General features: G+C 29.5%; 3 protein-coding genes across 3 annotated transcripts; 2 read left to right on the top strand and 1 right to left on the bottom strand.

Annotated features, from left to right (window-relative positions):
* Positions 1-2,250: 2,250 nt before the first annotated feature.
* GGI43DRAFT_419458 (uncharacterized protein) lies at positions 2,251-5,621 on the bottom strand. The gene is made up of 2 exons (XM_083207681.1): positions 5,541-5,621; positions 2,251-5,492 (listed from the first exon to the last, which is right to left on the bottom strand). Exon 2 carries the CDS (start codon positions 5,251-5,253, stop codon positions 2,308-2,310), a length of 2,946 nt encoding a protein of 981 aa, XP_083054978.1. The 5' UTR covers positions 5,254-5,492; positions 5,541-5,621; the 3' UTR covers positions 2,251-2,307.
* Positions 5,622-5,804: 183 nt separating this feature from the next.
* GGI43DRAFT_322630 (uncharacterized protein) lies at positions 5,805-7,274 on the top strand. Its single transcript, XM_083201867.1, has 2 exons — positions 5,805-6,937; positions 6,998-7,274. Exon 1 carries the CDS (start codon positions 5,918-5,920, stop codon positions 6,935-6,937), a length of 1,020 nt encoding a protein of 339 aa, XP_083054977.1. The 5' UTR covers positions 5,805-5,917; the 3' UTR covers positions 6,998-7,274.
* GGI43DRAFT_322641 (uncharacterized protein) lies at positions 6,666-8,307 on the top strand. The gene is made up of 3 exons (XM_083201868.1): positions 6,666-6,937; positions 6,998-7,446; positions 7,546-8,307. Exons 2-3 carry the CDS (start codon positions 7,111-7,113, stop codon positions 8,221-8,223), a joined length of 1,014 nt encoding a protein of 337 aa, XP_083054976.1. The 5' UTR covers positions 6,666-6,937; positions 6,998-7,110; the 3' UTR covers positions 8,224-8,307.
* Positions 8,308-12,850: the final 4,543 nt, after the last annotated feature.

Here is a 12,850-nt window from a genome sequence, read left to right as displayed (position 1 = left end):
GAGACTGCCAAGACCTACAAGGGCCTCTAACAGCTAATAGGACCTGTTGCAGCAAGCTGGCTAGATTCCTCTATAGGGCTTATCTTAACTAAAACTAGGGCTGTTTCTGCAGTCTCTATAGTTAAAGAAAACCCTAGTATCCCAGAGGCTAACTGGGAAGCTATAAGAGAGCATTTGCGCAAGCAAAAGCAAGCCCGAAAGGCATAGTAAGCTAAGCTTATCCTTTCTATCTCTTCTATCTCTTCTATCTCTTCTATCTCTTCTATCTCTTCTATCTCTTCTATCTCTTCTATCCTTTCTATCTCTTCTATCTCTTCTATCTCTTTTATCTCTTTTATCTCTTTTTATCTCTTTTATCCCTTCTATCTCTTTTATCTCTTTTATCTTTTTTATTTTTTCTATCTCTTCTATCTCTTCTATCTCTTTTATCTTTTTTTATCTCTTTTATCTTTTTTTATTTTTTTTATTTATCTTATTTCTTTTACTATTTCCTGTAATAGCTAGTTAGCTAGAAAAAATTAGTATAGGCATAATAGCTTTAGTAACTAAATAAAGCCTAACCAAACCCTAAGCTAAGAGTACCTGGCGCTAGCTTATTATATAATGATAAGGATAATAAGGGCGAGGCCAGGACCTTAAACTAGAAGTTGCCGCTGCTGCCTTTAAATAGCTGTTAGCAGTATATGTTTATACGCCAGGGCCTGTGGTGGGAGCGCGCTTGGCGGCGTACATTACCACCTTTTACCCACGGGCTTTGCCAGGAGTGCTTTATACAGTAGTGCTTAAGCATTATTATCCTGTAAGTGTATACAAAAGCACAGCCCTTTTCTTAATAGGTAAGCCTAGTAAAGCATGGCTTTTTAAAGCTTAGGATTACTAGGATTAGCTTTATTAAACGGTAAAGATAATCCAGGTCAGCTGGGGTTACTAAGATATTTAAAGTCTGCTATATAATAATTATAATTTCCAGGCGCTGTTATATAATAAATTACTAGTATATTATATAAAAGTATACAGGGATTTATTAAAAAAGGCAGGTATATTTACACTTTTTATATATAAGAAGCTAAAATACTAAAATATAAGTAAAAGAATTTATAATAAAACCTATTAGTATATATATTTTTTTTTTTTATAAATTTATATATATATATATATATATATATATATATATATAATTTAGTAGTAAGTGTAAGTAACCCCTAGATTTTTTATTTTTTTTTCTTTTTCCTTTTTTCTTTTTTTTTCTTTCTCTCTCTCTTTTACTAGTTCCCTTATTTTTTTTATTAAACTTATTCTAATAATTTATTAAAGTATACCCCCTTTACCAGGGCTTACTAGTTATACTTTACTTAAGTGAATAAAATACAGATAGTTTTTATAAAAGTATGCAGGGGGGGGTATTTTATAAAGGGGTGGCAGGACTTAATAAATTATTGCGCAGTGTGTATTTTCTTTTTTTTTTCTTTTTTTTTTTCTTTTTCCTTTTTTATAAGTTTACATATATATACACATATATATATATATATATATAATTTAGCAGTGAGTGTAAGTAACCCCTGGATTTTTTATTTTTTTCTCTCTTTCTCTTTTTCTCTCTTTTTCTCTTTTTTTCTTTTTTACTAGCTCCCCCACTTTTTCTATTAAGCTTATTCTAGTAATTCATTAAAGCGTGCCCCCTTTACCAGGGCTTACTAGTTATACTCCACTTAAGTGGATAAAATACGGACAGTTTTTATAGAGGCGTGCAGGGGGGGGTATTTTATAAAGGGGTGGCAGGACTTGATGAATTATTGCGCAGTGATTTATAGCTTGAGAATCGCTTACCCTATACCTTGGTATTAGACCTAGTATAGACCTGAATGTTACAGTAACGAAGACGCTCCTTAGTCCCCATTTGATCCTCTTTCACTCTTCTTGCAAGACCCGATCGTGACACTCTATTAAGAGGTTACCTTATTATATTATAGCTGGGACTTCTTCCAATGGATTTGATAATATATATATGGTTTAATGTTTAAGTTTTCTTTGTGTGCTTGAGAGTTATTTTGCGAAGGAAAGTTTCATTTATTTTCATTTATTTTTAAAGGAATTATTAAGGGCTTATATACCTGTGAGTGGCTTCCTTTTATTAAATTCTTTTCTTCTATTAAATTCCCTTATTGCTATTTAGTTATAGTATTTAAGTTGTTAGCGTAGAATTCTATAAACTAACTATAAATAAATAAATAAATCTTTCTACAGTATATATATGCTTTCATAATTATAATTAAATTTATTAAACTAGTTTTTATTCCTTTTAGTTATTTATTTTTCTTGTAATAACCCAATCCAAATAGTTAGCCGTCCCAGACATTGATCACAGTTTTCGCCATGTGTATTAATATAACCATCTGAAAATCCAGCCCAATTATCACTTGGGATTTTCAAGAAAGAATGATTTTGGCAGATTGATATCCTAGAGGCAATAGCAACGCTATTCATGTGCTTGTCAATGTACTTGTCGAAGCATATTGAGCATAAATCTCTGTCAGGACATGTGTTGCAAACATAGCGAACGCCCGGAAAATCATTTGCCTTACAGCCATCGCAAGTGATGCCATTATGCATAACACTCTCAGTCATTTTCATTGGCTGAAGCGCCTGTTCGAATGCAGTAACAGCCTCTCCAGCTTCTTTCATGACTAGTAAAGCACGTCCCAGATCGTTATATAAATATTGAGCACTGTCGGCATTGCTGCTACTGCCCCTGCCTGTTTCTGAAAGTTGCTGGATAAACCGTGCAATAGCATGATAAAGAGTATTTCGTTTCTGTGCATAATCAAAAGCTTCGAAGGATTTACTATACGGCTCTAAGATGTTAAGAAGCGATGAATCGTGTGCGGCACAGTCTAAGCATGTTCGACCTAAGTCATCTAGCAGCTGAGGATTTGCTCCATATGATAATAGCAATTCGATGATCGGTACGTGACGAATGTAGACTGCGTAGTGAAGGGGTGTCGCACCATTCGAAGAGACCTGTCTCGTATTGGCATTGTGCTGGAGCAAGATGTCGACGATTTCTTCATAGCCTAGCCTTGCTGCTAATATGAGAGCCGAGTCGCCATAATGTGTCTGTAGGTTGGGGTTAGCGCCTTCTTCTAACAGGACTTTGACAATGGCACTATGTCTGTCCATCACTGCTGAATGCAATGGAGTCCAGCCGCATCCATTTGTAATGTCTGTATTGGGTCTGTACTCCAGTAAAGCCTCCATGCTGGCTGGATTTGCAAACTCTGCTGCGACCATTAAAGGCCCTACTCCATCTGGAAGAACCTTTTCCAAGTCTGCACCATGATCAAGGAGAAGTTTCATGATTGCAATGTCCTCTCTGTAGACAGCATGTAGAAGTGGTGTGTATCCTTCGTCGTCCACCACGTTCGGATCTGCATCGCTTTCGAGGAGCATCTTTACAATCTGCTCATTTTGGTTTTGCACCCCGAGTACTAGTGGAATATGACTGGTCCCTTCAATAGCATCTGCCGACGCTCCTGACTCGAGCAGGAGCTTAACAAGGGTGTCTTGTTCAGTTAAGCATGCCAATATCATGGGTGTATCTCCTTCGGGTGATACTGGTTGGTTTACATTCTCTCCTTGGGTTATTAGCTCCTCTATGAAATCTTTCTGTCCTAACCAGATCCCGCGGCCCAGTAGATTGTAGCTTTCCAGCGCTTGTACAACCTCCTCGGTTTCGTCAACAGTTTCGGCATCAGTATCGGCATAATCGTCGTTCTCGATACCGTTGTCACCATCGACCATTTCTTGAGTTGCAACTGATTCTGCCTTTCTGCTGTAAAATTCATCCAGGGTCACAGCTAAATATCGAGTAAATTCATCTTCATCACCAAGAAGCTTCTTGCATGTTTCTCGGGCATCAATCAATCCATCTTCACCGCTAAGAAGCATCTTGCAGGTTTCTCGCAAGTTAATCAATGCATCTTCGCCGCTAACAAACATCTTATACGTTTCTCTAGCATCAATCAATGCATCTTCAGCCTGGTCCCAATGTCCGCGAGTCTCAAAAAGGTAACTTTGGTTTTCCATCAACAAGATGTCCAGTCCCAACAGGGTGCCAGCCTCCTCACCCATCCCCTTTATCCTTTCAAGCTGTTCGCACTCCAATTCCAGATAACTTGTTTTATCCGATTCCGGGACCAGATTTAGGAATGCCTCGATATAACTAGTTTGTCTCATGTTTGTAGCGTTCACCAGTTTGCGATGTGCCTCAATCACTTCCCCAAGTTGCGGTATAGCTAACTCAGAGAGACCCTGACGCTCATATATGAAACTAAGCCTGGTTAGAGCGTGTAAAGTGTTTGGATGCTCTCCACCTAAGAGCTCTAGGTTCCTATCCACAGCACACTGCCCCAGGTGGCTTGCATCGGACCATTTCTGCTGGCATATATAGGTTTCGACGAGTTGTCTCATTGCGTTCAATGTAACTGGGCTTTCTTCTCCGAGAATGCGCTCTCTTGCCTCTAACACGAGGACTTGTAGCTGCTCGGCATCGCCCCATTGCTCTTGTTTGCTATGCATCTTTGCTAGTTGGCTCATACATCTTAATGTATCTGCATGGTCCAACCCAAACATCGTAGTCAGTGTCTGCAGAGTTTCTTGGAACTTCTTATTTGCATCCTCAAAGCAGCCTAGGCCAATATAAATAGAAGCAAGATCGATCGCGCAATGGAGTACTGATAGGTCATCGGGTGCAAAGAGCCGGCTCCGTATTTCATATTCTTCGCACTTCAAACTTTTTGCATTCTCCCAGTCTTCCCTAGCCACGTAGATCGATGCCAATCTGGCCATATTCATCAGCGTCTGCAGGTGTTCTTTACCCAATGTCTCGTCACGCAGGTGAAGAGCTTGTCGACACTCATCCACCGCGAACCCCCACATCCCTTCATGTATACATATTGCAATAAACGTGTCCATGCTGTCCAATAATTCTGGGCTTGTGATCTCCCGGCCACCACGATCGATATCTTCCATCGCACTTTTCATCAATGTAAATGCTTCCAGCCATCGATTTTCTTCCATGTATATAGAAACGAGCTTGCTCAGTACTTTCAGGTAGAATGGATGATTATGGCCTAGATTGCGCGAGTATTCCCGCTTCAAGTGAAGAGCAAGCTCAGTTGCTTCAGTCCTCCTCTCGGCCTGAAGACAGGCTGAAAGTTCCTTCTCGAGAATATCGAGGTCTGTGGTAGCAGCCATTGTACGATATCAAGCAGCTGATGAAGCAGCGGTGGGGTGTCTGGGGTTATTGGTTAATGTCGTCGACTGGACGCATCATTATTACGGCGCCGGAGAGCTGCGTTCGCGTAGCGTTCAAGTCATTTAAATTTTGCTCCGCTGTTGATTTCGGCAGCAGGTTCCGATGTGGGGGAAGTTTAGATTTCGGCAGCAGGTTCCGATGTGGGGGAAGTTTAGATTTCGCACATTCCAGCGCAAACCTTAAAATGCCTTAGCCTTATCTATCTATAGGTAGCTAAGCAACTTACAGATTTTTGGATAGTATGCCTAGTATCGTAGTTTTTAGATGCCGTAGAACCCTCCAAAAGCAATAATAACATAGACTCTGGTACTAAGTTACCCCGCCACGCCCTATATAGGGTGGAGAGACTAGAGGCTTGTTTATTTGCTGGCATTGGAATGTGATCCACTATTAATACATCATTAAGCCCCAAGAAACATTCCGTCACAATAGGAGCATTATAACTAGGGTAAACCTACTAAAGATTTAGTTGTAGATAACATGCTGAAGACAGGTCGTTCCTAATACGTGTAACTACCACCAGTTTATATATAGATGGAAAATTACTTGAGACTTTGACCCCACTGCTTTAAAAAATGCAACGCGTATTGACTCCGGTAAAAAATGGACCACCTTCCGAAAATCAAAGAACCCGCTTTTGGACGACTCAAAATCCCCTACCTCTGTGAGAATGAGAAATACGATTGTCAAGAATTCAGCAATTATCCATGCCGCAGCGGTTGGCAGCTCGACTACATCGAAGGGAAGCCGAGACTCGATCGTGCTGATGGCTCTGGTAGCTCTGTACTCGAAAGAGAGGTAGTTCTGCAAGCGTGGCTCTTTTTTGGACTTCTGAGCAATATATTGGGCATTTCTGGTCTCACTTTGGAAATTGATGACTTGATCATAGAACGTAGTGGAAGGAAAATTCTATCCACTCATCGGTTACCACTTTATCTAAGAAGATGGCACGAAGCAGAACTTAAGTTCTCGGAAGAAACCAGACAAGCCCACTTGCAGGAAACATTAGCATGCCTAGACGAGGCCGCTCAATTTGTGAGAGGGGATCTCTGCTCACTGTTCCACATTCGCAATGAAGACGAGAAGTTTACTTATGCCGATTATATTTTCTCACCAAGAGTCTTAAGGAATGATTTTGCACTATGCATTACTATTCTTGGAATAACATTGAATAATATGGTACGGGTAATATGGACCGATCCAGATATCCATAATCACTTCGAGACGATACCTTGCCATGTTTTGACAGCTTATCAGATGGAATCGATGAACTGGTGTCCAGCTGAGATCAAGATGCTTAATTCGGGGATGATGAATGTCATATCCGCATATCTGGCAGGGAGTCTCTCTCGACCACTAATGTGGAACGGGCACAAATCATGCACGGAACTGGAGTGCAAGGCTTATCAAGTCGATGAGAAGACATATCGACCGAAGCACGTAGTAGAAGGTTGTAACTGTTCCTTCGTCGCAGTCGATTCAGAAAAGGTAGCCGCAATCCTTAGCAGAGGAGGGACTCCTACAATCATTATATCAGATACAGACTTAAAGAATGGCGAACTCAAAATTGACGTCGTTGAGGCTGAGCTTTATGTCGCCATCTCCCATGGTCTCATGGGCTAGGTATGGCAGACCTTCCTGTAACACTCTGGTTCCTGGCCCTAATCTAACATGTCTATGAAGGAAATGTATCAGCCAACGCTTTATTAAAATGTCAATTATCGCGTCTCCGCAAGTTGATTGCTCTGCTCTACTATGCGACAGTATATCCAAAATGGAGCGACCCTGACGAAATCATGAAAGGGAATGATTTTCACTCGATGCAGCCTTTTACAATACCTATTTGGATTGACACTCTCTGTATACCTGTTCAACCTAAGCTCAAAGAGTATAGGAAGCTTGCTATACAAAGGCTCCACCCCATCTTTTACGAAGCCGACAAAGTTCTGGTTCTCGACGAAGAATTACAGGCGGCAACGAGCCAGTGCACAAAATATGAAAAATGTCTCAGGATCTTGCTGTCTGCATGGATGCGGCGTCTTTGGACGTTACAGGAAGCTACCATGGGTTATAAAAAGCTGTTTTTCCAATTTCGTGAGCAGGCTATTCCGCTCTCGTCCCTCAAGGAAGAGGTTGGTTTTGATCCTTATCTCTGTGACAATCGTGCCTGGACCGCTCTTTTATATCGCATTCCACAGATGGAGCTAATTGATTCCTTCTCCGCGGGAAAGTTGAGCCGCATGGTTGCAACGATTCAATATCGTACCACCAGCAACGCAGCAGATGAAGCACTCTGCATTGCAACTCTAGCTGGAGTGGGCACGGAAGACATCATTCAGTTTTCTTCAGCAGGACAGAGAATGAAAAAGCTTCTGATAGAGCTCCGACAAATGTCATCTTCCATTGTTTTCATGGCCAGTCCTAAATTGGATGAGGAGAACTTTACCTGGGCGCCTTGCTCCTTTCTGTCAATCGACGTGACAGCGGGCATGATCATGCGTGTCGATAAGGATCTCAAAAATGCCGCATTCTGCGATAATGAGGGACTCCATGCTACATACCCAGGCTCTTTCCTTTTGCCTAATGCCGATAGTGTAGATGCAACCAGGGGCAGGCTATTTGTCAAGTCATCTAATGACCTTTGGTGGTACTATTCGGAAGCGCAGCCCGAGGTAAACATATTGCTAGAGCTCCAGAAAATTACTACTCCCGCTATTATATATTGGCAGAATGTTGACAGCTGGGCAGTTATTCTCTCGATTAAAAGAGATATAAACGAGGTGTTATATGCGAGATATGCTTTCGCGATAAAGCGGGTTCCATGGAAAGATTCATTTGGCAAAGCTGATAAGCCATCTTTTATGCTAAAGATATACCTTGTAACCAGAAATGGTGTATACAATAAGTAATTATTAACTTAGTAAAAATTAATTATTATAACCCGACTCTGTTTATTTATTTATTTATAATTAGTAACTAGGGTGGGTTACTGGAAGTTTGCTATTCTTTAAAGTTATTATATTTTACAATTTCTAGTTGCAAACTTTAATATAGTATATCTCTATAAAAAATTAATTTATTAAAGAAATTAAATCTAGATTTTATTTATTATCTTTTAATTTCTTTATATTCTAAATAATTAGTATGGGTATAAAAGAATAAACTACCTACTACTTTATTAACAAGTAGGAAATATATTTTTAAACTAGCTTATACATATATAAATACATCTATAAAATACAGCTTATTATACTGCTATTAAAACTACTAAATGTAAATATATTACAGGATTATTATCACAGTCGGGCTGCTGCAAGAAAACTGATAAAAGGATTAAGGGGGGCTAGGTGTGTTTTTATTACTGAGTAGCAGCTAGGTATTATTAAAGGACTATATTTATCTCTGCCCTTCTTTCTTTTCTAAAGGAAAACTCCTTTTCTTTTATACCTACTATATAAAGGGTACGCTGTAATCTGTTAAATTATACACTTTTCATCTGTGCGCTAAAGAATATCCCCTAGACTATACACTTTTTATTTATGCACGATTAAAGGGCTAGTATAACTATACTTACAATAGTAAAGGTCTGATTAACTCTAGTAAAATTAATTTAATTAACCCTTGTATAACCTACTATATTAGGGGTAAAGTTAATTTAAAAAACTAGAGTAAAGTTAGTTTTTTATTAATAAGGTATAAGCATATATAATAAATTTTAACTTTTATTACTTATTTACTTATTTACTAATTTTATATATTTATTTAATTACTTGTTTAATATATAATCTTATTTGCTTACTTGTTTTTTTATTTATTTATTAGCTTTATTACAACCCGACTCTTATAATTATAATAATAAGCTTACAGGGTAAGTAATATTAAATTAACTTAAGACTAGTAAACTAATTAATAATAAGTTAATAAGAATTATATTTAATTTATATTAATCTATGAATAATATTAATAAAATTCATATTTAATTTATATTAATTTATAAATAAAATTAATAAGAATTATATTAAATTTGTATTAATTTATAATATTTAATTAAATATATAAATGTAAATTTTTTATACTTATTAAAATAATTCAAATAGCTAGTTATTAATATAAAATTAAAATTAAAATATTATTTATTAAGTTTTACTTACTAGTAATATTATAAAATATTATTATTAATTATAAATCCCCTAGCTTATTTACTAATATAAATTATAAAACTAGGTTTATTTTTTAAAATTTTATTTAAATTATTAACTTATTTTAAAAGCCTAGTAACTAGGTTATTATATATTAATAATTTTTATTTAAATAACTACTAGATTTACAAGTAATATTAAAATAAATTAAACAAATATTTTAATAAAAAAAAATACTTATATTATTTAAAAATAATTAAAATAATAATAAAATAAAATAAATTTTTAATATTTAATAAATTAATTAAGAATTTTAAAATAATTATTTAATTAATAACTAGTTTAATATTTTAATAATATATTAATTATATTTAACTTATAATAAATTATTATAATTTTATAAAAATAATTTTAAAAAATATAAAATATTTAAAATATTATAACTTTTATAATTATTATAATAGCTTTAATTATTAATATTATAATTTTAAATAAATAAATTAAAAAAAATTATAAAAATATTTTACTTTAATAAGTTTAATAAAATTTAATAAAAATTAAAAAAAAAATTTAATATTTATACTTATTTTAATATTATTTCCCTGTTACTTTTATATTAAATAAAAATATAAAATAAACTAAATATATAAAAACTTAATTAAAAATAATTATAATAATTTAATTTTATTTTATTTTTAAAAATTATAAGAATAAAATCCTTATAAAATAATAAGTGTAAATTATTAAAATTTTTAATAAATACAAGAATTTTAAAAATTATTTTAAAAAAATATTTAAAATAATAAATAAAATATAAAAAATTAAAAATAAATTTTAAAATATTAAATAAATTAAATTTTATTTAAAATATATTATTATTTTTTTTAATTACTTATTAAAATAAATTAAATAAAAAATAATAAAAAAATATTTTATAATTAAAGTTTTAAAATAAAAATTAAAATTAAAGTATATAAAATTAAATAATTAAATATTAATTTTTTAAAATATACTTAATTAATTATAAAAATTAATAAAAAATAATATAAAATAATATTAAAATATAAAATTAAAAAAATAAATAATAAGCTTAAATTTTATTTAAAATAATAAGTTAATTAAAATAAAAAATAAAAGTATATTATATAATTTAATAATAAAACTTTAAAAAATATAAATATTAATTTTATAAAAAATTAAAATTATAAATAAAATAATAATAATTTAAAAAAAACTATTATTTTTATAATAAACCAGGTTATAAAAAAATAATTATTATATTAAATAAAATAAAAAATAAAATACTATACTAGAATACTTATTAAAAAATAAAATATAATATAATAATCTGTTATACTATTAAGCTAAACAAGGCAAAAGATTAGGCTACTAATTACTATTATAGTAATTACTATAACAGAACTAATTATTTATAAAGGATTTAACTGTTACAGGGAACCAAGCTGTAATATATAAGTTAATATTATTAAATAAATATATATATAACCCTTAATTAAATTACCTGCTATAATAATAACTATAGTATTTATAAAAATAATAAAACAAAATTTAATTATTATTTTAAAAGATTTAAAATAATAAAAAAGTTTAAAAATATTAAAATTAATATATTAAATTTTTAAAATAAAAAGAAAAAAATAGTAGATTATAATAATAAAAAAATTAATAATAAAAACTTAAATAAACTAGCTAATTAATTTAAAATTTAAAATATAAATTTTAATATAAACTAGTAAAAACTAGCCTGATATAATTTAAATTTTAAATTAACTTATAAATATTATAAATTTAATAAAATATATTATATTTATAACTTAAATTTTAAAAAAAGAATTATATAAGTATTATAATATTATAAAATTAAAATATTAATATAAAAATAAGAAAATTAATTAATTTATTAATTATAATATTAATTATAATATATATTATTTAAAAATATAACTTATAATAAAAAAATAATTTTATATATAATAATATTTAAAAAAATTAAAAAAATTAAATATTAATAATTATAAAATTTTTAATTTTAAATTTATTAATAATTTTGATATTAATATTTAATACTTATATTTATATTACAATTATATTAATATATATTACTAATATAATTTATATTATTTAAATTACTTAAATTATAAATATAAAAATTATTTTATATATAAATATAAAAATTTTTAATATAATTATTTTAAAAAAAAAATAAAATAAAAATTATATTACTTTAATAATAATAAAATTATAAAATAAAATAAGAAAATAAATTTTTAAAAGAATAAATATTATTATTTTAAATATTAAATATTTTTATATTATTATAATAATAAAATATAAAAAGTTTAAAAAGTTTTACTTTTAAAATTAATATATTATAAGTATAAATAATATTAATATTTTATTTATAAATTAAAATACTTAAATTATAATTATAAAAAATATATAAATTATAATTTCATAAATAAAAAATATAATTATATTAAAAAATTATAAAAAAAATATAAAAAAAAAATAAAAAAATATAAAAAATAATTTTAATATAATAATATATTTAATATTTAAAAATATTAACTTTTTAAAAGCTTATATTTTTATAACTTAATTATAATTTAATTATATAAAAATTTTTATATTATAATAATATAAATTTAATAATAATTACTTTTAAAATAAATAAGAATTATATAATAATATATATTATAAAATATATATATATAATAAATGTAAAAATTAATATAAATAAAAATATTTTAAAAATAATAAAAATTAAAAAAATATAATAATTTAATTATTAGATTTTTAAATAAAATTAGTAATATAAAAGAATTTTTAAAAAATAAATATAAAATTTAAGTTTATATTAGTAAAGCAATTAAAAAATTTTTAAATAAAAGTATTATAATTAGTTATTATTAAAATTAATAAAATTTAATATATTATATTTTAATTATATTATAATTAATATATTAATAACTAATTATTTAAATTATTTAAATAAATGAAAATTAAATTTATATAATTAATTAAATAAACTAGCTTATTAAATTTATTTTATAAAACTAATAAATTATAAATAATTAAATAATTAATTTATTATTAATTTAATAAAACTTAACTAGTAAAATTATTATTATAATTATAAAAATTTAATTATAATATAATATTTTTTTTATTAGTTTTATTTTTAAAATTTTATAAATTTTAATATAAATAATAATATTTTTTATTTAATAAATATTTATTTTATTTAATTTTTTTTAATATATTTTTTATTTATTTATTAATTTTATAATATTAAATAAATATATTAAAAAATAATTTTATTAAAATATTTATTAACATAATATTTTATTAAAAATTATTATATTAAATATAAATA

The sequence above is a fragment of the Trichoderma evansii genome (assembly GCF_050947405.1).
Source record: "Trichoderma evansii strain SZMC 28006 chromosome Unknown GGI43scaffold_56, whole genome shotgun sequence".
Classification (NCBI taxonomy): domain Eukaryota; kingdom Fungi; phylum Ascomycota; class Sordariomycetes; order Hypocreales; family Hypocreaceae; genus Trichoderma; species Trichoderma evansii.
The sequence above is the reverse complement of the archived record's forward strand: the minus strand, read 5'-3'. Positions and strand labels throughout refer to the sequence as shown.

Bases quoted from the DNA above. Each gene is read 5' to 3' on its own strand.
- GGI43DRAFT_419458 (XM_083207681.1), bottom strand. From the start codon at position 5,253: ATGGCTGCTACCACAGACCTCGATATTCTCGAGAAGGAACTTTCAGCC.
- GGI43DRAFT_322630 (XM_083201867.1), top strand. From the start codon at position 5,918: ATGGACCACCTTCCGAAAATCAAAGAACCCGCTTTTGGACGACTCAAA.
- GGI43DRAFT_322641 (XM_083201868.1), top strand. From the start codon at position 7,111: ATGAAAGGGAATGATTTTCACTCGATGCAGCCTTTTACAATACCTATT. The intron at 7,447-7,545 runs GTTGGTTTTGAT...TCCGCGGGAAAG, and splicing joins TCTCGTCCCTCAAGGAAGAG to TTGAGCCGCATGGTTGCAAC.